The following is a 24187-nucleotide window of genomic DNA, read 5'->3' as shown; positions in this document are numbered from 1 at the left end:
GGAAGCGCTGGGTCACATGACCCCTGGACGAACCCGCAGAGTTGCTGTTGCAAAAAAAAATGCAGATTCCTGATTGTTTCCCCCAAGGAAAACAAGACAAACCCAAGAGTTTGTCCGGAAGGTATAACTTGATCCTGCCTGTGAGCAGAGGAATTCAAGGTAAAAACAAAAAAAACTGCGGATGCTGGAAATCCAAAACAAAAACAGAAATACCTGGAAAAACTCAGCAGGTCTGGCAGCATCGGCGGAGAGGAACACAGTTGACGTTTCGAGTCCTCATGTTGAAGCTGAACCGCCAATGCTGCCAGACCTGCTGAGTTTTTCCAGGTATTTCTGTTTTTGTAGAGGAATTCAAGGTCTCTACATTGGATGATTTGATCAAGTCACTGTCATCAGGCAGACTCCAAATCAGAAGAAGTTGACGAGCAACTCGTCCAGGTAGCTGAATGGGGATAGCATAATGTACTCTATCATGCGCCAGTATCCATGTCAAAACACAAATTCTTGCAGGCTGCGAAAGTAGCAAGAGACCTAAAACTCCGCGAAAGTATTTGAAAGTTTATTGCACGCTACTGCTTCCAGCAATTCTGCATCCACTGGTACAGGGGAGGGCTTTTCCAGACAGGTTTTAAAAATTATTTTTTTCATGGAACGTGAGCGTCGTTGCCGAGACCAGCATATGTTACTCATTATTTTCCTACTGTGCAACACGCTAGTCCTCCTGTGATAATATAAAATACAGCACAAGTACAATGTGAGACTTAAAACGGGATCTTTGTCACCTCGGAGCTGACCATTCCAACAATACTGCCTTGCTAGTTTCCACCTCAAACTACAACTCATTCAAAACTTCACCACCCTCATCCTATCTTGTAACAGTTTCCACTCCCTTATTACTTTTACCTTCTACTCCCACATTGTAGCTCAAGATGAAAATTTGAAATTCAAAGTTCCTCCATAACCCTAGCACTGCACTTTCATAAACTGCTGGTGCTCCACTTGCAAGTGCAAGCACACCTGCTTCCCTATTGACAGCAAGGACCAATCAGAAATGTGAAAATTAGAAGCATTCTTTATAGGTACCATCCCTCAAAGGGATAGTTACTCCACTACGTATGAAGAGTAAAATGTGATAACATTGAATAATTGTAAATTGATTGCTAATACTAAACATGTTATATAGAATTTTAACAGTTGAGATTTTATAATAATATTACAGACAAGTTGAGGGCTACCAAAATTGTCAATATGTTCACAATGTTGGGAGAAATGACAATGTTTCATTTATCTCCATCCTTGTTACATGACTTTGGAAGAGGTAAACCAAAAGATTGCAATAGTTACCTGTTGTAAGGTTGTTTGGTATCTCACTAAGAGGTTTGGAGGCTTGTATGGTTGAACATAAGCCATTTATTGGTAAGCCATAACTATATACATCGCCAAGGTACAGCCCTGCATGGGTGCTGTCTCCATGCTGGCTCAGATATGACTGCACACAGTCTTCCATCATGTAACTCTCTACATCATGCTGTGGGCAGTACTGTTCTCCAGTCCCACATAAACTCTTGCTCTGCCTGAAAATCCTTATACTACACCTCCACCCCAAGTCCTTATCCAAATGTATTTAGAATACAGTCTTTACTTGCTACCCCTTCTCCCAAACCCCCATGTCTCTGACTTTATAAATTCAGACAGTCTGGAGACTTAACAGTTCTTCCAGATCTCATTCTTGTCACGTTTGGCAGAATGGTAGTCTGTTGTTTTGGGTTGACTTTGCCGGTTTGAAATTGTAGAACTCGGTGTTTCCGATACTTGGTTTTCTCCATTTGATTTGCTTTTTGCACTCCTTCGAGTAGCGTTTCTCGTCTGCTTTGTTCGGACACCGTGGGTTTGTCTCCTTCTTTCCAAAGGGAACGTCACTCTGTTCGTTCCTAGAGTGGACTCGGATTTTTTTTTCTGTGGAGTCCACCATGTTCTTCCTGGAAGTTGACATTTCAAAAATGGAGCCCTCATTTCCACTTGTTTCACAATTTCAGCCAAATATGTGTTTCCTCTCTTACTTTCCAACTCTTTCAAGTTTATGAAACTTTTCATGCAACTCAGAAACTAAGGCACAATCAGTGACCATGGAAGAAAGAGCTCTGGTGAGTTCAGTTGTCTTTGTTTGAGAGTTATCTGCGAGGTCCTTATACATGCTTAACAACTGCACTTGGACATCTGGTTCCTTTCAGAGTCTTTCTTCCATGGTCACTGATTGCTCCCTAGATTCTTTCAAATCACTCGTTAGATCCTCAATCTGTTTCTTAAAATTTGCCTTTTCTGGTTTTAAAGTCTGGATTTGCTCTTCCATACTGCATTTTATCTTTCAAGAATATCAGTTTTGGTTGTAAATTCTGCATTCAACCAACTGTTCTGACTCATCAGTAATTACTTTTCCTGTTCCAGGCATTTTTCACAATACTAATAGATACTTTTGCTACTTGAAGTTCTACCAGTTCTAATTTTCATTAGCAAATTCATCTTTCGTCCATGAATGTCGGTTCTCTGAACTGAACAGGTTTCCCTTAGCAGAGCTTAATTCCTGTGTAATATCCTTAAAACTCACCTTCTTTAATTTTACTTCTGCTAGTTGTTTCTGAGACTTTCCATGCTTCTTTGTGAGAACTTCTACTTTCTCTTTTACAGTGAAAGAGTGTGAGAGAAACAGCAGGGCCATTTGCAGCGAGAGAGTGTGAGGGAAGCAGTGAGGTTATTTACAGTGAGAAAGTGAGAGAAGCAGCAGGGTAATTTACAGTGAGAGAGTGAGAGAGAAACAGCATGGTCATTTACAGGGTGAGTGCGCGAGAGAAACAGTGTGGTCATTTACAGTGAGGGAGTGAGAAAAACAGCGCGGTCATTTACAGTGAGAGAGTATGAGAGAAACAACATGGTCATTTACAGTGAGAGAGCGTGCGAGAAACAGCGTGGTCATTTACAGGGAGAGAGCATGAGAGAAACAGCGTGGTCATTTACAGTGAGGAAGTGTGAGAGGAGCGGGGCCTTTAACAACAAGAAAGTGAGAGAAAAGTGTGAGACCGTTAAAGAGTGTGAGAGGGAAAAGAGCGCAGAGAGCAGCTGAATGGTGAGTAGGATTGGTGAGCATTTCTAGTCTTTCAAGTAAAGTAAGGTCTTTGGTTTGTGTTTAGATCTCTAGTCTTTTTTTCTATTTTTCTTAAAGATAGCTTAAGTATAAGATCAATATGGTGTGTATCAAAAAAATATATAATAAAGTGTAGAGTGGGAATATTAGAGTAATTAATGAATAAACTGAATAAAATACGATGGCGATGGCAAGACGGGTGATGTGTTGCTGCTGCAGGATGTGGGAGCTGCTGGGCACCAAGGTGATCCAGAGCGAACACATCTGTACCAAGTGTTTACAGCTCAAGGAACTTCAGATCTGATTTAAGGAGCTGGAGTCTGAGCTGCAGTCATTGCGCCACTTCAGGGACGGGTAAAGTTACCTGGACACTTTGGTCCAGGAGGCGGTCACACCCCTCAGATTAGGTAATTCAAATTTGGTCTGTGATCAGGGACAAGAGGGTGTGACTGCAGGTGAAGCAGGTTTGGGGACCCAGGGGGTAACATTCGAGAAGCCTCGGCCCCTGCAACTGTTTAACAGTTACAAGGTTCTTGCAAGCTGTGTGGATCAGAGCAGGGACTGCAGGGATGATGAGCAAACTGACCACAGCACCGTGGTACAGGGAGCCATTCAAGTGGGGGGCGGAAATGGGAATGTAGTAGTGGTAGGAGACAGTATAATTAAGAGGATAGATACTGTTCTCTGCAACTGTGAGCGTGAGTCCCAAAGGCTGAGTTGCCTGCCCGGCACCAGGGTTAAGGACATCTCCTCAGGGCTGGAGAGGAACTTGGAGTGGAAGGGGAGGGATCCAGTTGTCATCGTCCATATTGGTACCAACAACATTGATAGGACCAGAAAGGATGTTCTGCTGAAAGAATTTGAACATTTAGGAGCTAAATTAAAAAGCAGAACCTCCAAGGTAATAATCTTGGGATTGCTACCTGAGCCATGGGAAAACTGGCATAGGGTAAATAAAGTCAAGGAGTTAAATGCATGGCTCAGAGATTGGTGTGGGAGGAATGGGTTTCAGTTCAAGGGGCACTGGCACCAGTACTGGGGTAGAAGGGAGCTGTTCTGATGGGACAGGCTTCACTTGAACTGCGTTGGGATCAGTGTCCTGCCGAACTAAATAACTAGGGCTATAGAGAGGGCTTTAAGCTAAATAAAGGGAGAAGGGTTCTGGAAAGGGATACGTAGGCTTACAAAGTAAAAGGACATGGCAGCCTTGCAGGGCAGCTATTTAGTGAATGATACCCAAAGTGTGATAGGAAGGGACAGAGTGTACAAACATTAAAAAAGCAGCAAATAGGGTCAAAAGGGGAAGAAATGGTAAAAAGGCAAAATTAATGGCCCTTCACTTAAATGCACATAGCATTCGGAACAAAATAAATTAATTAACGGCACAAATAGAGGTTAATAGGTATGATCAATACAGAGATGTGGTTACAAGGATATCAAAGTTGGGAACTAAATATTCAGGGGTATGTGACTTTTCAAAAGGAAAGGGTGGTGGGGTAGCTTTGTTAGTATGAAATGGAATAAGTACGATAGCAAGAAAGGACCTTGGATTGGAAGATGAATCCATATGGGTGAAGGAAAGAAATAACAAGGGCAAGAAGACACTGGTGGGAGTAGTCTATAGGCCCCCTAAAAGTAGCTATATTGTAGGACAGAGAATAAATCAGGAGATAATGAGGGCACGTAAAAAAGGCAGTACATTAATCATAAGTGACTTTAATTTTCATGTAGATTGGGAAAATCAAATTAGCAGAGGTAGACACGAGCAAAAATTCATAGAGTGTATTCGGGATAGTTTCTTAGAACAATATGTTGTGAATCCAACCAGGAATCAGGCTATTTTGGATCTAGTAATGTGTAATGAGGCAGGTTTAATAAATGATCTCAGAGTAAAGGATCCCCTAGGAAACAGTGACCATAATATGGTCAAATTTAGCATTCAGTTTCAGAATAAGAAACTTGGGTCGGAAACAACTGTGCTGAACTTAAATAAGGGTAATTACAGTGGAATGAGGGCAGAGTTGGCTGGAATGGATTGGGAAAGCAGTTTAGCAGAAAAGACATTTGATGAACAATAACACGTTTAAGAAAATAGTTCATGACTATCAACAAAATAGAAGAAGGATTCAAGGAAGGGGATAAACAAACCATACTTAACCAAGAAAGTTAATGACAGTATCAAATTGAAAGAAAAAAACATACCACTAATCTTTGCCACATTGTAAGCCACAGGATTGGGAAAGTTTTAGAAACCAACAAAAGATGACCCAAAAAAATAAAGAGGGAGAAAATAAACTGAGGGTAAGCTAACAAGAAATATAAAAAGAGGCAGTAAGATCTTCTCTAAACATATAAAAAGGAAGAGAGAGGCCAAAGTGAACATAGGCCCCTTAGAGAATGAGGCTGGGAAATAATAATGGGGAACCAGAAAATGGCAGAGGAGTTGAATAAATACTTTGCTTCAGCCTTCACAGTAGAAGATACTAATAGCATTCCAAAAATACTAAATAATCAAGGGGCAAAAGTGGGGGAGGAAATAAATACAATAACTATCACTAGAGAAAAAGTACCAGGGAAACTAATGGGGCTAAAGGCCGATAAGTCCCCTGGACCTGATGAGTTGCATCCTAGGATATTAAAGGAAGTAGATAGCAGATGCACTGGTAGTAATCTTCCAAGAATCCTTAGATTCTGGAAAAGTCCCAGAGGATTGGAGAACAGCCAATGTAACACCCTTATTCAAAAAGGGAGGGAGACAAAAAATAGGTAACTATAGGCCAGTTAGCTTAACATCTGCCATTGGGAAAATTTTTGAGTCTAGTCAGCATGGCTTCATGAAGGGGAAATCATGCCCAACAAATTTATTAAAATTCTTTACAGAGGTAACAAGCAGGATAGATAGAGGGGAACCAGGAGACCTAATATATTTGGATTTCCAAAAGGCGTTCGATAAGGTCCCGCACATAAGGCTGCTTAATAAGATAAGAGCCCATGGTGTTGGGGGTAGCATATTAGCATTGATAGAGGATGGCTAACTAATAGAAGACAGATTTGGGATAAGGGGGACATTTTTGGGATGGCAGCCTGTAACTAGTGGAGTGCCACAGGGATCAATGCTGGGGTCTCAATTATTTATGATATATATAAATGACTTAGATGAGGGAAGTGAATGTACTATCACCAAGTTTGTGGATGACACAAAAATAGGTGGGAAGGGAAGTGGTGAGGATGACACAAGGAGTCTAATAGAGGGATATAGACACGTTAAGTGAGTGGGCAAAGACTTGGAAGATGGAACATAATGTGGGAAAATGTGAGGTTATGCACTTTGGCAGGAGGAATAGAGGAGCTGAATATTATTTAAATGGAGAAAGACTGCAGAAGGCGACAGCACGGAGGGATTTGGAGTCCTTGTGCATGAATCCCAAAAAGCTAACATACAAGGTCAACAGGTAATAGGGAAGGCAAATGGAATGTTGGCCTTTAATTCAAAGGGAATGGAATATGAAAATAGGTAATTCTTCCTAAAACTATACAAGGCACTAGTTAGACCACACCTAGAATACGGTGAACAATTTTGGTCCCCTTATCTAAGGAAAGATATACTAGCATTGGAGGCAGTCCAGAGAAAGTTTACTTGGTTGATTCCAGGTATGGAGGGATTTTCTCATGCGGAGGGGTTGAGTAGGTTGGGCCTGTACTCATTGGAATTTAGAAGAATGAGAGGCGACCTTATTGAAACATATACGATTCTTTGGGGGCTTGACAAGTTAGATGCTGAGAGGTTGTTTCCCCTTGTGGGAGAATCTAGGAGCAGAGGGCATATTCTCAGTGTAAGCAGTCACCCATTTAAGAGAGAGATGAGGAGGAATTTCTTCTCTCAGAGGGTAATTAACCTGTGGAATTCTTTACCACAGAGGGCTGTAGAGGCTGGGTCGTTAAGTATATTCAAGGCTGAGATAGACAGATTTTTAATCAGTAAGGGAATCAAGGGTTATGGGGAAAAAGCAGGAAAGTGGAGTTGAGAATTATCAGATCAGCCATGATCTCATTGAATGGCGGAGCAGACTCAATGGGCCGAATGGCTTACTTCTGCTCCCACGTCTCATGGTGTTATTGTAACTGTTCGCTTTTTCTTGACATTCTAGGTGCTTGATTTTCATTTCAGCCGTGTCATTTTTGAACGATTCAATAGTTCTCAGTAAGTTTGAGGCATCCAGTGCTTTTTCTTCTAGTTCCTTGAGCTTCAACATGGGATTTGCATTTTCCGATTTTATTTCTGTCTTTTCTTTCTCTGTGTACAGCAGAGCTTTGTCCTTGTCCTTCATTTTAGTTTCACTGTTGGCCAGGTCTGTCTCCAAGTCTTAACTTGTTTTGGTTTTGTAATCATGCTACTCATTGCATCATTGTCCACTCGCAGCTTGTAAAGTTCTATAGCTTTTCCTTTCAATGTATCTTCTTTTGCATTCAGCTGGTTCTTCAGCTCTTCAGTCTCTTTCTTGTACCTCTTGGCTTCCTCCTGGAATATTGAACATTGGTGACTCTTCTCTGCCAACTGGTCCTTCAGTTCATTCAGAGTGACATTAAATTTACTTTTTAACTCATTCACAGGATATGGGCTCCACTGGCTAGGCCAGCATTTGTTACCCACCTCTAGTTGCCCTTGAAAAGGTGGTAGTGAGCTGCCTTCCTGAACTGCTGCAGGCAGTGTGATGTAGATGCTTCTCTTTGTAATTTTCCAGAGGAACAAACTTTAACCTGAGGGATCGTTGTAGCTTATGAAAGTCCTTCAACAGATTTTCCATTTCTTTGCAAAGCTCAATTGCTTCGTCTTGAGTTTTTTTGTAATTAACAGTCTTCTCGATTTATTTTGCTGTTCAAGACAGTCTTCATTTCTTCATGCTGCTGAAGGGTTATGTACTCCTTTTGCATTTGATATTGAAGGACAATTAGCTGTTCTTTCAACTGTTTATTTTCCTGTTGACCTCCTGCCAACCGATGTTGCACTTCAGTAAATTGCTTGTCGCTACTGGTAGTTCCAACACTGCTTTTGCTAAAGTAGTATTCAACATCTTTTTTAAGCTCCTCATGTTTATCCAGGTCTACATATTGATTCTTCAAAGAATTTTTCAGGGCAGCGACTTATTTGAGTACCTTTTCTGCCTGCTGTTGTGGTTGGCTGTACTTCTGGTTGGGTTCTTCCAACTGAGCTTTGATACAAACATTTTCTTGGTCTTTTTTTGCAAGTTTTGTTTCTTCTGAGTTACCTCAGATAGCTTTCCTTCATTCACAGCCATCTGTTTGCTCTGCACTGCCACCTGTTATTGCAGTTCGGGTACTGTCAGCATTTTCGTAAAACTATTTTTAAACCTTTCAGCTGCTTCTGAGCCTCTTCTTTCTTTTGCACTAAACTCTTCGGCTTGTGTACTTCATGTCACTGACATGGTCTGTGACCATATTGTGTTTTGCTTAGGTATTGTCCCCCTTGACCAGGGGTCTCCCATTTCCTCGGCGCCCCTTCAGTCATTTATTGGGGGTGTTCTAGACTTTTTTTTTTAATAAGGTCAGCACTCTGCATAACTTGGGAGCTTAAAATATGTCAAAGGCTTTTAATATCTCACCAAATGTGGTTGAGATTCATCTATATCTTGTTTTAGGATTACTTAATCTGCAAACACACCAAACAAGTATGAAAACATATTAAGCTTATACATCTTCTGATTTCTGACTTAATCCTGATGTATTCCTGTAATCTAAAAGGTTGTTTTCCCCAAAACACCCATTTGGGGTCTCGTTTGATTCTTGCCTTACTCTAAACAGGCTGGTAGTTTTAATTAACTATCCATGGCCGTTTTTTAAAATAACAGGTGAGTACCTCTTTAATTTTTTTCTTCAAGATATCTCTACAGCTGCCATTTATTTTCTTCTTTATTCTTCCCACGTTTGTTGGGTTTTGGTGGGCTCCCGTTGTGTTAATAGGGCCATTCGATTTAAACTGAGTTTGCATAAAAATTGTCAAAACAAGAAGCCTGGGCCATCTAATGTTTTTTTTAAAAATCAGAGAAAATATACTGGAAGGTGATTTTTAAGCTCTGCCTTCAATTTTAAAACTTTTTTTATTCAGTCAAAATCAGTCACCACGTGTTATAGTGCCGGCTGTGGACCCGTTGCTGCAGCTTTCTTGCAGATACACTCTGGCTGTGCTGATCCTGACTGCTGCCTACTTTAAAGTGTAATTTCTGGCTCTTTACTATATTTTTTTCACCATTTTTGTGATTGTTATGACGTGGCAGATGATGTGTGCCAGGCAGACCAAATCCACGAGGAAACTTGGTCGTGCTATCACAATGGTTTTACAATTTGTATTTATTCCGAGATACACCAAGACCTTTAGAGATTTGAAAAATTAAATAAATATTTATTAACAAAATATAAAAGATTTCAAGCACATATATAAGACTACAAATTGCTTACTATAATAACTCCTAAAATTCCTAATTAACCTGACCCCCCCAGTTACACCCCCTTTAAGGCAATGGTCCAAATAGATTTTAGATTTAAAACAGAACCAGCAAATTAACACAATACCCACTTGACAGTGGAATTCCAAATGGCTTTCCTCCCAACTTCAGGTTCATTATACAGCAGGCTTATGCACAAATGCTGGAGGCTTCATTAAAGCTATTTCACACACTCCTGTTAGAGCTTACATGGCCTTCTGACACATAGCCTTTCATTCTCCTTTATATGTTTCTCTCCTTTCAATATGCAAATTCTATTGTTCCATGTCTTTGAAACTGTATCTTCCTCATAACATAAAAATTTCCATGTTGCCAATATTGCCAGTAACTTTTGGGGAAAAATAAACACATTCCTTAGTCTGTTTACAGCCAGATAAGCAAGGCTACGATCCTTTTGAAATCCAAATCTCTTCACTTATCTAAAAATGCAAATTCCCACCACACCTTATGTGCTAAGCCAGCATCCATGTTTACTCAGTAGCATGTCAAGCACCTAGCTTCTTTTGATTTCAAACTTGCAGTCTACTTGACTCCAAATGTAGTTAAATCTTACACAGACCCAACTAAACTTAACCCCATAAACCTACTTCACAACAAACCAGAAAAATATGAAAATTTTTACTTTCATCACATGATCCAGCCAGATCCTATGACTCTCCCTCTTGTGTTTGACCAGGTCTGGCTTTTCTTCTGCATTGTGGATTCTTCTGTTGCCTTTCAGACATTTTTTTCCCTTTTTTGGATTTTTCTCAGCCTTTTGTGATCTAGCTAGGTCCCTTCACTCTGCATTTCATCAGGTCTGGCAATGGACCTCCCCACGTGCCCTGGTGGAGTCCTTCAGCCTCCACGTCTGGAATGGAGCTTCTTTTTAGGTGATCTCCAACTGTGTCTTCAATTTAGGTGCACTTCACTCAGGTCAGGCTTGTTTCTCATGCTTTTGAGATTCTGGGTTCCTTCTCCAGCTTCTCTGGGATTTCGGGGTCCATCCTTCACTGCCACCATGTTGTAAAGTTGTTTTGTGTCTCACGAAGAGGTCCAGAGGCTTGTATAGTTGAACGTAAACCATTTATTGGTAATGTATAACTATATACATCTCCAAAGTACAGCCCTGCATGGGGTGCTGTTTCCATACTGGCTCTTTCCAGACATTATTACACGCAGTCTGGCATCATGTGACTCTCTACATCATACCATGGGCAGTACTGTTCTCCAGTCCCACATTAACTTTTGCTCTGCCCAAACACCCTTATACTACATGGCCCATATATGACCACTTGTTAATTTAAAAAAGTATCAATTATTGGTGCATACATTTTGGTTCAAAAAACTTTCCTTTATATAGTGCCTTTCACAACCTTAGTACATTCTAAATTTCTTCACAAACAGCAAAATAATTTTAAGTATAGTCACTATTGCTAATAGGAAATGCAGCAGTCAACTGCACAGCAAACTTCTAAGAACAGCCAGCAATGTGATATGACCAGATATGTTTAGTGAAAAAAAAGTCTATTTTTACTTAGTTCTGTTGAAGGGTCATTCGGACTCGAAACGTTAACTGTGCTACTATCTGCAGAAGCTGCCAGACCTGCTGAGTTTTTCCAGGTATTTTTGTTTTAATATGTTTAGTGATGTTGGTTGAGGGTAAGTGTTGGCCAGGGCACCAGGGAGAACTCCTCTACTAGTCTTCAAACTGGGATATTTTATGTTCACCTGAAAGGGTAGATGGGTCCCTCAGTTTAAGGTTTCATCCAAAAGGTGGCAATTCCAACAATGCAGCACTCCCTCAGTACCGCACTAGAAAGTCAGCTTCAATTTTGTGCTAAAGGCTCTGGGAGAACCGAACTTTCAACCTCTGAATCAAAGATTCAACACAATATATAATAAGATAGTCAAGTGAAGCATAAATCAGAACAGCCTCTGGTACACAAAGTTAATTTTAAACTAGCAACTTTAAAGGGTGACATATGCAGGACTCTTTAAATGTTTTATGAGAAAAAATATGGAATTCATAAATACTTAACTGGTTTCTAAAAAAAATTAATTGCTATGAAATCCATAAATGCTATGGCAGGGTAGGCTTTCAATGTATCCAGTGTCTCTAAGCACACACCATCCAGTACGCAAAGTTCAGCTCACTGATTTATTTTTTATTGTTCAATGATATGATTTTTTTCTTTGAGCTTTATTTGGTCAATGGTGGTTGCTTGTTAGTTCTCTTTATTTGCTCAATTTCAATTCCTAAACCGGATGGCTTCATTCCACAATTTCTCATTTCACCTGATCTGCAGTCTTTCTAGTAGTCATATATTTGTTACCCCACCTAAACTTCATTACCAGAACCTCTGATCATTTTTATCCCATAATTTATTGCTCCTAAGCTTTATCAACATTTGCAAAAGGTTTGTTTTTTGCTACTGGGCCACTGGTCACAACCATCCTATGATTGATTACCATTAGACTCTGGTTTCCTAGGAATGTTTTCTAACTGCTATCACACTTTCAATCTTTATTCCTACAGTTTATCACCAAGATGATAGTTTCTGTTCTTCACTACAGATTCTACACTTTACTCAAGAGTTACACTTGCATGAGCGGTTTCAGTAAGTCACTACCAGTGAGAAATCACAGATAAACAACAATCTGTATAGACCTGGTAATGAATATCGTGAGCTGAATACAATCAGCACAGAACCACCAGTGAGAAAGTGGGAAGTTCAAAAGTAAAAAAGGCAGATGACAACAAATGCCCCAAAAATTGAACTATTTGGTCTCAGTATACTGGGTGAAGGACACAATAAAATAACCACTAAAGATGATGACAGCTGTCCATTCTATCACTACATTCTGGGAGAATTGTAACTTTTCAGAAAAGGAAATTGTTCAATTATATACCTTTTAATGATTTCAAGTGAATTGGTAAAGAGGTATTTTTCCAAAAGAGAGAAGTGTGAAGAAAGTTTTTTTTGAATATTCTAACACTGAACCATGGAAGAAATGAATTTGCTCCTCAAATATTTTGTAGCACAATATCAACGTGGTTCATGCCAGTTTTAAAATAAAAACAGTGAACAAATATAGATTAAAATTTAATAGGAACATATTGAGCCTACATATATAAGGAAATGTAAACTATAGAAAAGAATGCAAAAGCCCAAAATTTCAGATGAAATACTGAAACAAGTCTCCAAGAATGGCTGATAATTTGTAATTTTTACATTGCTACTCAAATTTTGTTTACATGAATATCACTGTCTGTATTTACAATTAATAAATTACATATTTAGGACCAATATAGTAAAGAACAAATTTCAGAGATGGTACCAAAGTCATTGCGTGTCCATAAGATACAGTGCCATTAAATAAAGTGAATTCCCTGCAATTCAACGTAAATCGATCTTATATCGATGAGAATAATCTCAACTTGTGAGCAAAGAATGACATATTGACCATCACCAGTGAATATAAAAATGGGTGTTCAGTACTTACCTAATATCTTCATTTGTCTTAGAGTGAATTGCAAATTAAGAGAGGTCATGCTTTACCGGTTTATATTTCACTGATGAAAAAGCCATCACTACGGGTTTATTATTTAAAACAATTTATTTCAGAATCTAGCCTCAGGATGATATAAAATGTATTAACATAGTAGATATGTTAATTAATCTACAAAAATGAATAAAATACAGTACAACAGAACAATCACATTTATATTAACCCAATTTGGGTTTCTACATCTCAAGCGTTACATTTGCCGATCATAATGATATATATTGTGAAATACATCATTAAGTGTGACATACGCAAACATTAAATCAAATTTTCAGTTTAAAATACATTCTCATTTCTCTTGGAGTCCAGCTGAAACCCAGAAAGTGATTTTCTTCTGCACTTGAGACAACAACTGACGAGGTAACCATGGAAGCTGACTTTGTAAAATTGTGGAATTTTTGGCAATGCAGTCTAAGCACAACCTACCGAGGAAAAAAAAATCCATCAGCCAACAATCTTTATCTTCACATGAAAAATAGCACCTAGACTCTGGTCTCAGGTTAAAGACATTATAGCACGTTTAATGACCTAGTGTGGCACAGAGCATTTTTTGATTTGATAGATCTGATCCTCAAATGTTGGGGATCCCCAGTTTCCTCAAGCTAAGGAATAAAAACAGTCATGGTGCCGATTTGTTATCCAATGACAGCTCTGTGAGGATGAAGATAGAATCTGGCTCACCTGTGATGACCCCAAAGTCAACCAAATGGCACTCACTAACCAAATGTGCGTAAGGTACATCCACATAAGTTTCCATGTATTCCAAAGCGAACTGTAGTTTCTATTCTATATAACAACTTTTGTGGGGTGTATAATCCTCCACATTAGTCACCAAGAGATAAAAGCTACTCTCGTGCTCAGAAGTATCCTTCTTTTAAAAGCTGGGATCCAAATCAGGACATCTGCCCTATTTAATGCTCCAGCCAGCTGCTTCCCATGTCACAGTCACCCGCTCACTTGTTTTGTATTTCATCCAGTGAACTGTCCTCAAAATTGTTTTCTAAATCTTCTGAGGTGGATATAATTGTACTGACACTTGCCAGGATGAGATTGAGTGATAAGTGTGCTGAGAAATGCATGGTTGCACTTGGGTTACTGACTACTCAGTTTCTTCTCCTACACCTGCAGACATAGAGAAAAAATTGTTAGCGACATGTTGTCATTACAACTTGATGCCATGTACCCTTTGCCTTTGTGACTGTGCTGATCAATGCATGGCATCACTGAGTTCACAACTGAATAAGGTGAAGATTAAAGTAAAAATAAATGTGGTACAGACTATGATCTGGAGCCAAGCCTTTTATATTCCCATCTCATGTCTGTTTTTCAAAGTCCTGTTCTTGTATTTTGATGGCCTGCCTCTTAAAAATGGAGAGATGATGCAGCCTGGCCTGTTCACCACCTATTCCTTTCCCTCTTGTTATGTGCTACATTTTCCTACAAAAGCAGAAGTGTACATTAAGTAGCAGAAATTGTGACATATATTATGAAACACTTGTAACAGGTTTCTTTTTGAAAATTAAGGGAAGACAGACACATGCTTCATTCATATACTGCACACAGTAAATTGTCAGGCGTTTACGTATTAAGATTCAAAAGACTAAAAAGGTGATGCTGAGCAAAGAAAATGCTAGGAAGTTTACAGTGCGCCCTAATGGCCAACTATAGGAAGATAGACAAATAAAGAATGTATGGGTAGAAGGAAAGACAAGAGCATTAATATTTGCTGTACTGTATAACTATAAGGTCACAGTACAATCAACCCCATCTGAAGCCTGCATCACCTTGTGGAAAGACCGGCTCGCCAGTCTCGAACAACCCCCAGCGATGGAAATTCTACCAGATGAAAGTCTTCCCCCAGGAGCTAATTGCAACTAGGCAACCTGGAAGTGCCTTAACAGACTTAGGACTGGTGTAGGTCGTTCAAAGGTGTCACTAAGCAAATGGGGATATACAACCTGCCCGACAACTTGTGAATGTGGAACTGAGCCACAGGCTATGCAACATCTCCTGCAATGTCTATCGCTAGAGGAACCCTGCATTGTTGCAGATCTTGCCGAATTCAACAACAAGGCGCAAAAATGTGTCCAGTTCTGGTTGGGCCATGTATAGACTGTCCGTGGACACGATAAGAAGAACAGTACAATTTCCAATCTTGCCACTTCTGATAACTTCATTAGATGTTTTCCAGCAGATGAAATAAACTTAATCGACCACTTCTCACGGACTCCTCTGTTTCTACTGCCATAGGGTGACATTTGTGCTTGCTGCAACAATCTTTCACCTAGCTTGCCTTTGAAGCGGAATCCCTGCTGCTGAACATTTCCTACATCTGCAGTCATTGTTAGAGGCCCCATTAAAAATATCACATGCCCCTTTAAGCTGGCCACTGTTGACAATTGCAAAATTAAAGGGGTAATCCTTGTCTGACATAAGACAAATAAGATGAATCCAGAATAATCAGGTTCAGGTTTTCAAATAGGGAACCAGCTAACTATACACTGTTGAACTTAAGCTGGAGTATTTGGACCAAATGAAAACTGGCTCCTAGTAATTTTTGAACAATACAATGAGTTTTGCTCAGCCAGAAAGGTGCATTCTCCAGTCAGTAATGTTTGATCTTTGGATGCAAAGTGCATGCTTCCAAACAAAAAATTGAGTGAACATATGTCAGATCTCCATTCATTTTGTATTCCAACTCATATCCAAATTTTATTGACTTAGGAATTACTTGGTGCCTAACAACTTGATGATGTAAGTGTCACAATTGCATGCTGTTTCCTAAACTGGGCTGTTAGACATCGAGCCTTCAAAATAACCCCTATACCATTTTGATTTGGAAATAGGAGGGGGAATAGGCAAGCAGGTCTGACTGCACTCATTCATCAGTATTCCAACAGTGGAGTAGTCAAGCAGAGACACACTTACATGGCTGTCGAAGAGCAGTGACTGCAGAGGTTTGATTCACAAGGGAAGCAGGGATGGAGTTACACCCCATACTGAAACCAAAACTACAGTCAAACTCCAGCACAGGCACAGCACTGTCAGTGACCATATAAGTGACAAACATTTGTTTCAAGCTGTCAATGAAGACACTGCAATCATCAGCTGTGAACTGATTGTGAGCAAAGCTGACAGATGCATTGTTTCCTCAAGCCTCACAGTTCACCACCTTCCGTATCGGCAACCAGCACCAACATGAGAAGGTTCTGCAATTTAATGGAGTGGTGAGATTCCCAGCAGGTGCTGGAATTATGGATCACATCCACATATTCCATTACATAATGTCACTAACTACATGAATTATAAAAATTTCTGTCCACTGACTGGCCCCAATGCTGATCTCAAACAAAATCCCATGGCTAATAAACAGACACAGTTTGAATGGGGGCCCAAGACATTTTAAAGCTGGAGTATATAACTCCATGATTTTGGGGGATCACTGGGCAGAGGAGAACCATACGATAACCAGCCAAGAGCTTAGAAGGAAAGTTTAAAAGGTTCTGAAATTTAAATTTCTATGATCAATTATTTCAGAGAGAAAGTTCAAAACACTACTACTCCCACCTCTGGTGGGACCTAGGGCCGCTTGAGTTATCCACCTCTCCCACTGGCATCACCAGGTTCTACCCTAAATTCTTCCCCGCATATTGCATGATGTGTTATTGCAATCATAGGGATTTCTAGCCACACCGCCCCCCCCACCCCATACTTTATTTTTGCTAGATATCCTATAACCTCAACAGGTAGGAAAAATGAGGAAGTTCACACAAGTAAATTATTCCAACACACCAGCACATTAACTTCATGTTTGTCCAAAAGAAAATGATGTTACCCTCCCTTTTAAACAGGTACTATGAATGTTGTTTTGCCTTGAAACAAGGAATTAAGATCATCATTTTCCAAATTAGTTCATGTTAACCACGTTCTAATGACAATTTTACAATTATAAAGTCAAAGGAAATTTTAACACATTTACCTGAAGAGTGAATAGGGTTGTGTTTGAAAGATCAGCACATCATTACAGTGACCCTAGTTTTTTTAAAAAAAGTAGAGATAAGATTTGTAGCACACTTGAAATTATGCCCCTCTCCACTGATAGAGATCAATAACAGTTCAGAAAGTTCAAATTGCTTAATGGTTTGATAAGAACATAAATAAGTTCTACATTTTTATTTCAACTACCATTATCCAAATCTTTTCCAATTTTTCTTGAAATATTATCAAAGCTGAAAATTCAGTTTGATGAGATGCATATGATCAAAACTACTTTTTGGTTCCAGGAGAGAAATAAAAGTTTCCAATTTTATTCAGACATATAATTCTATATGAAAAGGTAGCAAATGCTTTATGAGGAAAAAAATATAGGGTTACACAATAAAATATGGAAGACAAAAGACCAGTTTTGATATTTAAAAATTGTATTGAGTTTTGCCATTTAGAAACGATATTTCATAATTACTTTTTCCATGGACTTCTAATTCCCACACTATAATTCTTTATTTAACTTGGATGGTAAGTAATCCACAGTGTGAGTTAGTGGTACAAATTTTGCAACTCATCAGGCAGAAGTTGTTTTCCATTTCTAACAATCTAAAAATAAGTTTACAGGTAACATTGCTGCATTAATCCATGGTTTTGTTTTCTTGCTGCATGATTTTCACATCCTATTGCAAATAGAACTATCTTTTTCACCCTATAAGAATCTTGAGCCATTGGGACCAATTCTGGGGAAGTTGGGACCTGTACAAGCTCGACAGGTTGCACCCCAGCAGGACTGGGACCAATATCCTTGCAGGGGTATTCGCTGTTACTGTGGGGGAGGGTTTAAACTAGAGTAGCAGGCCAATGGGAACCTTGAGCGGGGAGACACAAGAGATGGAAAGAAGGATAGAAATGAAAGATAGATAAGTAAAAAGCAAAAGTGGAATGCAGAGAAAACAAGGGCTAACAGTAAATGGGGCCATAGTACAAAAAAAGTGTAAAAAGGTTAAAAAGACAAGTCTAAATGCATTGCATCTGAATGCAAGGAGCATTTGCAATAAGGTAGATGAATCAACAGCGCGAATAGAGGTAAACGGATATGATATGAAAGCAATTATGGAGACACTGCTGCAGGGTGGCCAAGGCGGGGAACTGAATATCCAAGGATGTTCAATATTTAGGAAGGACAGGCAAAAGGATAAGGAGTTGGGGTGGTGTTGTTAGTAAATGATGACATCAGTGCAATAGTAAGAAAGGATATTGGCTCAGAAAATCATGATGTAGAATCAGTCTGGGTGGAGCTAAGAAGCAACAAGGGGCTGAAAACATTAGTAGGAGTTATCTATAGGCCTCCAAACAGTAGTGGTAAGGTAGGGGATGGCATTAAACAGGAAATTAGAGCTGCATGTAACAAGGGTGCCACAGTAACTGTAGGTGACGTTAATCTACATTTCGACTGGGTAAACCAAATTAGCAATAATACTGTGGCGGATGAATTCCTGGACTGTCTACAAGATGGCTTTTTAGGCCAGTACGTTGAACAACCAACTAGGGAACAGCCTATCCTAGATTTGGTATTGCGCAATGAGGGGGGGGTTTAATTAATAATCTTGTTGTGTGGAGTCCTTTAGGGAAGAGTGACCGTAACACGACAGAATTCTTTGTCAAGATGAAAAGTGTAGTAGTCCAATCCGAAACTAGGGTCCTAAATCTAAACAAAGGAAACTACCATATGAGGAGTGAGTTGGCTACGATAGATTGGGGAACTTGATTAAAAAGCATGATGGTGGATAGGCACTGGCTAATATTTAAGGAACGAATGCAGCATTGCAACAATTATACATTCCTTTCTGGTGCAAAAACACAACAGGAAAAGCAGCCCAACCATGGCTAACAAAAGAAATTAAGGATAGTATTATACAAACATATGAACAAGGAGCAGGACTAGGCCATTCAGCCCCTCAAGCCTGCTGCACCATTTAATAAGATCATGGCTGATCTGATAGTAACCTGAAATCTGCATCCCACCTACCGCTGATAACCTATCACCAGCCCCTTTGCTTACCAAGAAAATATCCACCTCTGCCTTAAAAATATTCAAAGACTCTCCATCCACCACCTTTTGGAGGAAGAATGTTCCAAAGACTCTCAAACCTCAGTGAAAAAATTTCACCTCATCTCTGTTTTAAATGGGCAACCCCTTATTTTTAAACAGTGACCCCTAGTTCTAGATTCTTCCACAAGAGAAAACATCCTCTCCACATCCACCCCGTCAAGACTCCTCAGGATCTTACATGTTTCAATCAAGTCACCTCTTAACTCTTCTAAGCTCCAGCGGATACAAGCCTAGTCTGTCCAACCTTTCCTCATAAGACAACCCATCCATTCCAGGTATTAGTCTGGTAAACCTTCTCTGCACTGCTTCCAATGCATTTAAATCCTTCCTTAAATAAGGTGACCAATTCTGTACACAGTGCACCAAATGTGGTCTCACTAGTACCCTGTACAACTGAAGCATAACCTCCCCCCCTCATAATAAATTAGATCCAAAGAGGAGTCATATAAAATTGCTAGAAAAAAATAGCAAGCCCTAGGATTGGGAGCAATTTAGAATTCAGCAAAGGAGGACAAATAGGTTGATCAAGAGGGGAAAAATACGAGTACAACAGTAAACTTGCAAGGAACATAAAAGCTTCAATAAGTATGTAGAAAGAAAAAGATTAGTGAAGACAAATGTAGGTCCCTTAGTCTTCATAGGGAGAAGTTATAATAGAGAACAAGGAAATAACAGAGCAATTAAACAACTACTTTAGTTCCATCTTCACAGAAGACACAAATAACTCTCAGAAATACTAGCGAACCAAAGGTCTAGTGGGAAGGTGGAATTGAAGGAAATTAGTAAAAAGAAGTGCTGGAGACTGAAAGCCAACAAATCCCAGGGCCTGATAATCTACATCCCAGGGTATTAAAGGAGGTGGCCATGCAAATAGTGGATGCATTGGTTGTCATCTTCAAAAATTCTAGATTCTGGAATACTCCCAGCAGATTGGAGGGTGGCAAATGTAACCCCACTATTCAAAAAATTAGGGAGGGAGAAAACAGGGAATTACAGACCGGTTAGCCTAACATCAGTAGTAGAAAAAATGCTAGAGTCTATTATAAAGGATGTGATAACAGGACACTTCGAAAATATCAATGGGATTAGACAAAATCAACATGGATTTATGAAAGAGAAATTATGTTTGACAAACCTACAGGCTTCTGATAAAGTCCCACATAAGAGGTTAGTTTGCAAAATTAAAGCACATGGGATTGGAGGTAATATATTGGCATGGATTGAGAATTGGTTAGCATACAGTAAACAGAGTAGGAATAAATGGGTCATTTTCAGAGTGGCAGATGGTGACTAGTGGGGTACTGCAGGGTTCAGTGCTTGGGCCCCAGCTATTCACAACATATAGCAATGATTTGGGTGAGGGAACCAAGTGTCATATTTTCAAGTTTGTAGATGACAAAACTGGTTGGGAATGTGAGTGGTGAGGAGGATGTAAAGAGGCTTCAAGGTGATTTAGACAGGTTGAGTGAGTGGGCAAATCCATGTTATATTTCGTCTGCCATATATGTGTGAAGTTATCCACTTCGGTAAGAAAAACAGAATGGCAGCATATTATTTAATTGATGATAGGTTGAGAAATGTTGATGTACAAAGGGACCTGGGTGTCCTTGCATACCAGTAAAAAAAGCATTCCAGAAATTGCAAGCAACTCCAATTAAACACAAAAGCAACAGTCCAACAGGAGGTTACTTTCCAAACATTTGCAAAAAGCAAAATTCCTGGAGTTTTAAATGGCGAGGTGGGTGATGATGTGCAAGAATCAGATTTAGATGTTCAGCATCAGTCCAAAACAAAGTAGATTCAGACAGATCAGTTTTCACAATAATTGCAAACAGCTGCCACACCCGAGAGGCACCGCTGGTGGCTGCGAGTCTGATGAGAGTTTGCGTGTATGTTCACACATCACTTTTCTACCTCAGTTTCAAGGGCACCCCTTCCATCTCTTTGTTGGAAGTACTTTCTCTGCTCCTGTACCAGCATGCAGGTGCAGCAAGCAATTACGAAGGCAAATAGTATGTTGATCTTCATTGCAAGAGGAATCGAGTACAGGAACAAGGATCTCTTACTGTAGTTGTATAGGGCCGCGAGACCACACCTGGAGTAGTGTGCGCAGTTTTGGTCTCCTTACCCAAGGAAAGATATACTTGCCATAGAGGGAGTGCAGCAGAGGTTCACCAGGCTGATTCCTGGGATGGCAGGGTGTATGTCATATGAGGAGAGATTAGGTTGACTAAGCCTGTATTCACTGGAGTTTAGAAGAATGAGGGGGGACCTCATTGAGAGGTATAAAATTCTGACAGGGCTGGACAGACTGGATGGCAGGGATGGTTTCCAATGGCTGGGGGGGGGGGGGGGTCTAGAACAAGGGGTCACAATCTCAGGGTACAGGATAGACCATCTAGAGGGTGATGAACCTGTGGAATTCTCTACCACAGAAGGCTATGGAGGCCAAATCACTGAATATGTTTAAGAAGGAAATAGATTTCTAGACTCTAAAAGAGTCAAGGGATTTGGAGAGAGAGTATAGCATTGAGATAGAGGATCAGCCATGATCATATTGAATGGCAGAGGAGAGGCTTGATGGGCCCAATGGCCTACTTCTGCTCCTATTTTCTATGTTTCTAAATCAGAGTCAATGAGTTACTTTTTCAAAGTGCAATCAAGCTGCCAACGCTACTGATGAGATAGCTTAGCCAAGCTGTGTTTGATGCTTGAAAAATTGTTTTAAAAGATGTTACTGTTGCATCAGTTTCCAGATTTTCACAAGCCAAGTTACAGTAAATAAAAATTACCATCTTCAGATTGGATAGCATCATCTCAAGGGCAGAGGAAACAGGAAAATGAAGTGTTTAAACAAATAAAAGAAAACTGTTACCAATTTCAGTCTGCCTTGGATATTCTCTCAGATGTTAGGAAGGAAACAGTTAAACAAGTTCAACTGCTAATTATTAGGTTAACTAAGTTCCCATTTTGTTGAATAAAAGGGATAACAGCTGAGACTAACGGAGAGTTGTCTGTGGAGAGTTTTATGACAAGCAATAAAACTCTGTCTGAAGGAAAACAAAAACAGAATTACCTGGAAAAACTCAGCAGGTCTGGCAGCAGGAGTCTGTCTTGGTTTCGGTCTTCATTTCTAAACAACTACTGGAACTTAAATCAGGTAGTGTGTGTGGCCACTTCCATGAGTGAACTGAGTGTTCTGCGTTCAGTGTGTACCTTCCTGCCCAATAACTAAATATTTAATTGTGTAACCCAGGAGTGTAACAATAGGATACTGACGTAATGAAAACTGAAACACTGAGCACATTCCCAATCTTTCTGAAGGTGAATGGAAACACAGAGGCAAGGCCAGCTAGTTTATTTTACAAACAAGTCAATGTACAAATTAACATGTTATCAAATATTACAATTTACTTTTCCTGATTTGCCTTCTGGTTCCTGACCAGCTCTGGGGCTTGAAATGAGCGAGTTTCCCTCACTGGGCCCAGTTTTCTCTGCTGCTCTAGCCGGCTGTTCACTCTTATGTCATTGCCTTTTTTACCCACATATTTTCACAGGAGGTGGAAGAGCTGTCCCTCTGACATCCTCCATGTTCAATGATTTGACAGTGGATCTGTCAATAAAACCTTTCCTCCTACCTTGGGGCGTAGACCTCAAGCAACAACCATTTCCTACTTAAAATGAATAGCAGGGAATGTTGTTTAATGGGCGTGGGATTAGATATTTTACTCATTGTTTCCATATGAGGGAGACTGTGACCTGTAACATTCCACAAACTGTATCATCTAGCTTTTCTACCCATCTTCAAAGCTTGCATTTTTAAAAGCAACATGCAATGGCAGTTTCCTTAAACCCTTCAATGGTTAAGAAGTTAGAGCTTTTCCTCTCTTAAGTTTCATCTCTTAATCTATGATGGATACATCCTTAGGAAGTGATTTTAAAATTAAAAAGTGGAAATACACAAGTAGGTAAGTCAGCATTCTTCAGCAGAAAGGTAACAGATTTTAATAAAGGGTAGACATCCAAAACATCATAAACTGGCATTTCACTACATGCACTGACTGATGTACATGTATTTCCAAAACACTTTTTTAAAATTTCAATTTCCAGCATTTCTAATTTTTCATTTATATTTTACTCAAGTAGTTTGTTGAGTGTGGTTCTAATAATTATCAATACTGAAGTACATCCAGAATTCAAAAAAACCAGATAGGGTTCAAGTCATCTCAAAGGCTGTAGCAGAACTGGAACTATATTTTACTAACCTAATGCATATCTTTTCTCCCATTCAGTTTTACCTGTATTATATTGAAACCAAAGTATTAAACAAAAAATCAACCAATCAGTCATTTCAACATACTTACAGAATCATAAGAAAGTAAGTCATCCTTGCTCCCACCAAACACCATCACTTCATACTCCTTTCCCAGGCAGGCTGTATGCCACAACCTGCAGAGTTTTTCAACATTAAATATATTAGTGTACAATAGTTATGCCTAAGTTTTTTCACTTCATTCATTGATGTTTCAAGTTAACAATGATGTATAATTTGCTTCATTGCCTGTAAATTATTTTTGACATTTTAGGCATTTTTTTAAGATGGGGGTTGGCAGTGGCGGTGAATATTTCCCCATTTCAACCATTAAATAATGAATTAAATTTCCAAAATATAATCAAATACTGCTTATATGCATTACATATTTTCTCAGGTAAGTATTAAGCCTCCCCCTTTCACTTTCCCCAATAATTTTCTGCAATCTCCAAACATTCAAACTGCACCTTACAGGCATCCCATAAAAAAACTGTTGAAAAATTTGTACACCAAGCCACAATATCCATTTCTCTCAGTTTTATTATTCAGTGTTAAAATCTGTCAAA

At 39.5% G+C, this 24187-nt stretch overlaps 2 protein-coding genes across 4 annotated transcripts in view; one reads left to right on the top strand and one right to left on the bottom strand.

Annotated features, from left to right (window-relative positions):
• Positions 1-26: 26 nt before the first annotated feature.
• Positions 27-24187, top strand: part of pole2 (polymerase (DNA directed), epsilon 2) — a 144325-nt gene continuing 120164 nt past the window's right edge. Inside the window, exon 1 of the mRNA XM_078562351.1 lies at positions 27-159. Coding sequence (XP_078418477.1) covers positions 60-159 — 100 coding nt within the window. The 5' untranslated portion in view covers positions 27-59. The remainder of the gene's footprint in view (positions 160-24187) is intronic.
• Positions 13242-24187, bottom strand: part of LOC144693047 (kelch domain-containing protein 1) — a 67990-nt gene continuing 57044 nt past the window's right edge. For 2 of the 3 annotated variants that reach the window (XM_078562348.1, XM_078562350.1), the window contains exons 11-13: positions 23674-23758; positions 17189-17241; positions 13242-13631 (exon numbers count right to left, since the gene is read on the bottom strand). In XM_078562348.1, coding sequence (XP_078418474.1) covers positions 13499-13631; positions 17189-17241; positions 23674-23758 — 271 coding nt within the window. In that variant the 3' untranslated portion in view covers positions 13242-13498. Of the gene's footprint in view, positions 13632-14249; positions 14332-14488; positions 14647-17188; positions 17242-23673; positions 23759-24187 lie in introns of all 3 variants that reach the window. The other variant, XM_078562349.1, reaches the window with a different exon arrangement.

This window comes from Cetorhinus maximus, chromosome 18 (genome assembly GCF_964194155.1).
Source record: "Cetorhinus maximus chromosome 18, sCetMax3.hap1.1, whole genome shotgun sequence".
NCBI classification, from domain to species: Eukaryota; Metazoa; Chordata; class Chondrichthyes; order Lamniformes; family Cetorhinidae; genus Cetorhinus; species Cetorhinus maximus.
The sequence above is the reverse complement of the archived record's forward strand: the minus strand, read 5'-3'. Positions and strand labels throughout refer to the sequence as shown.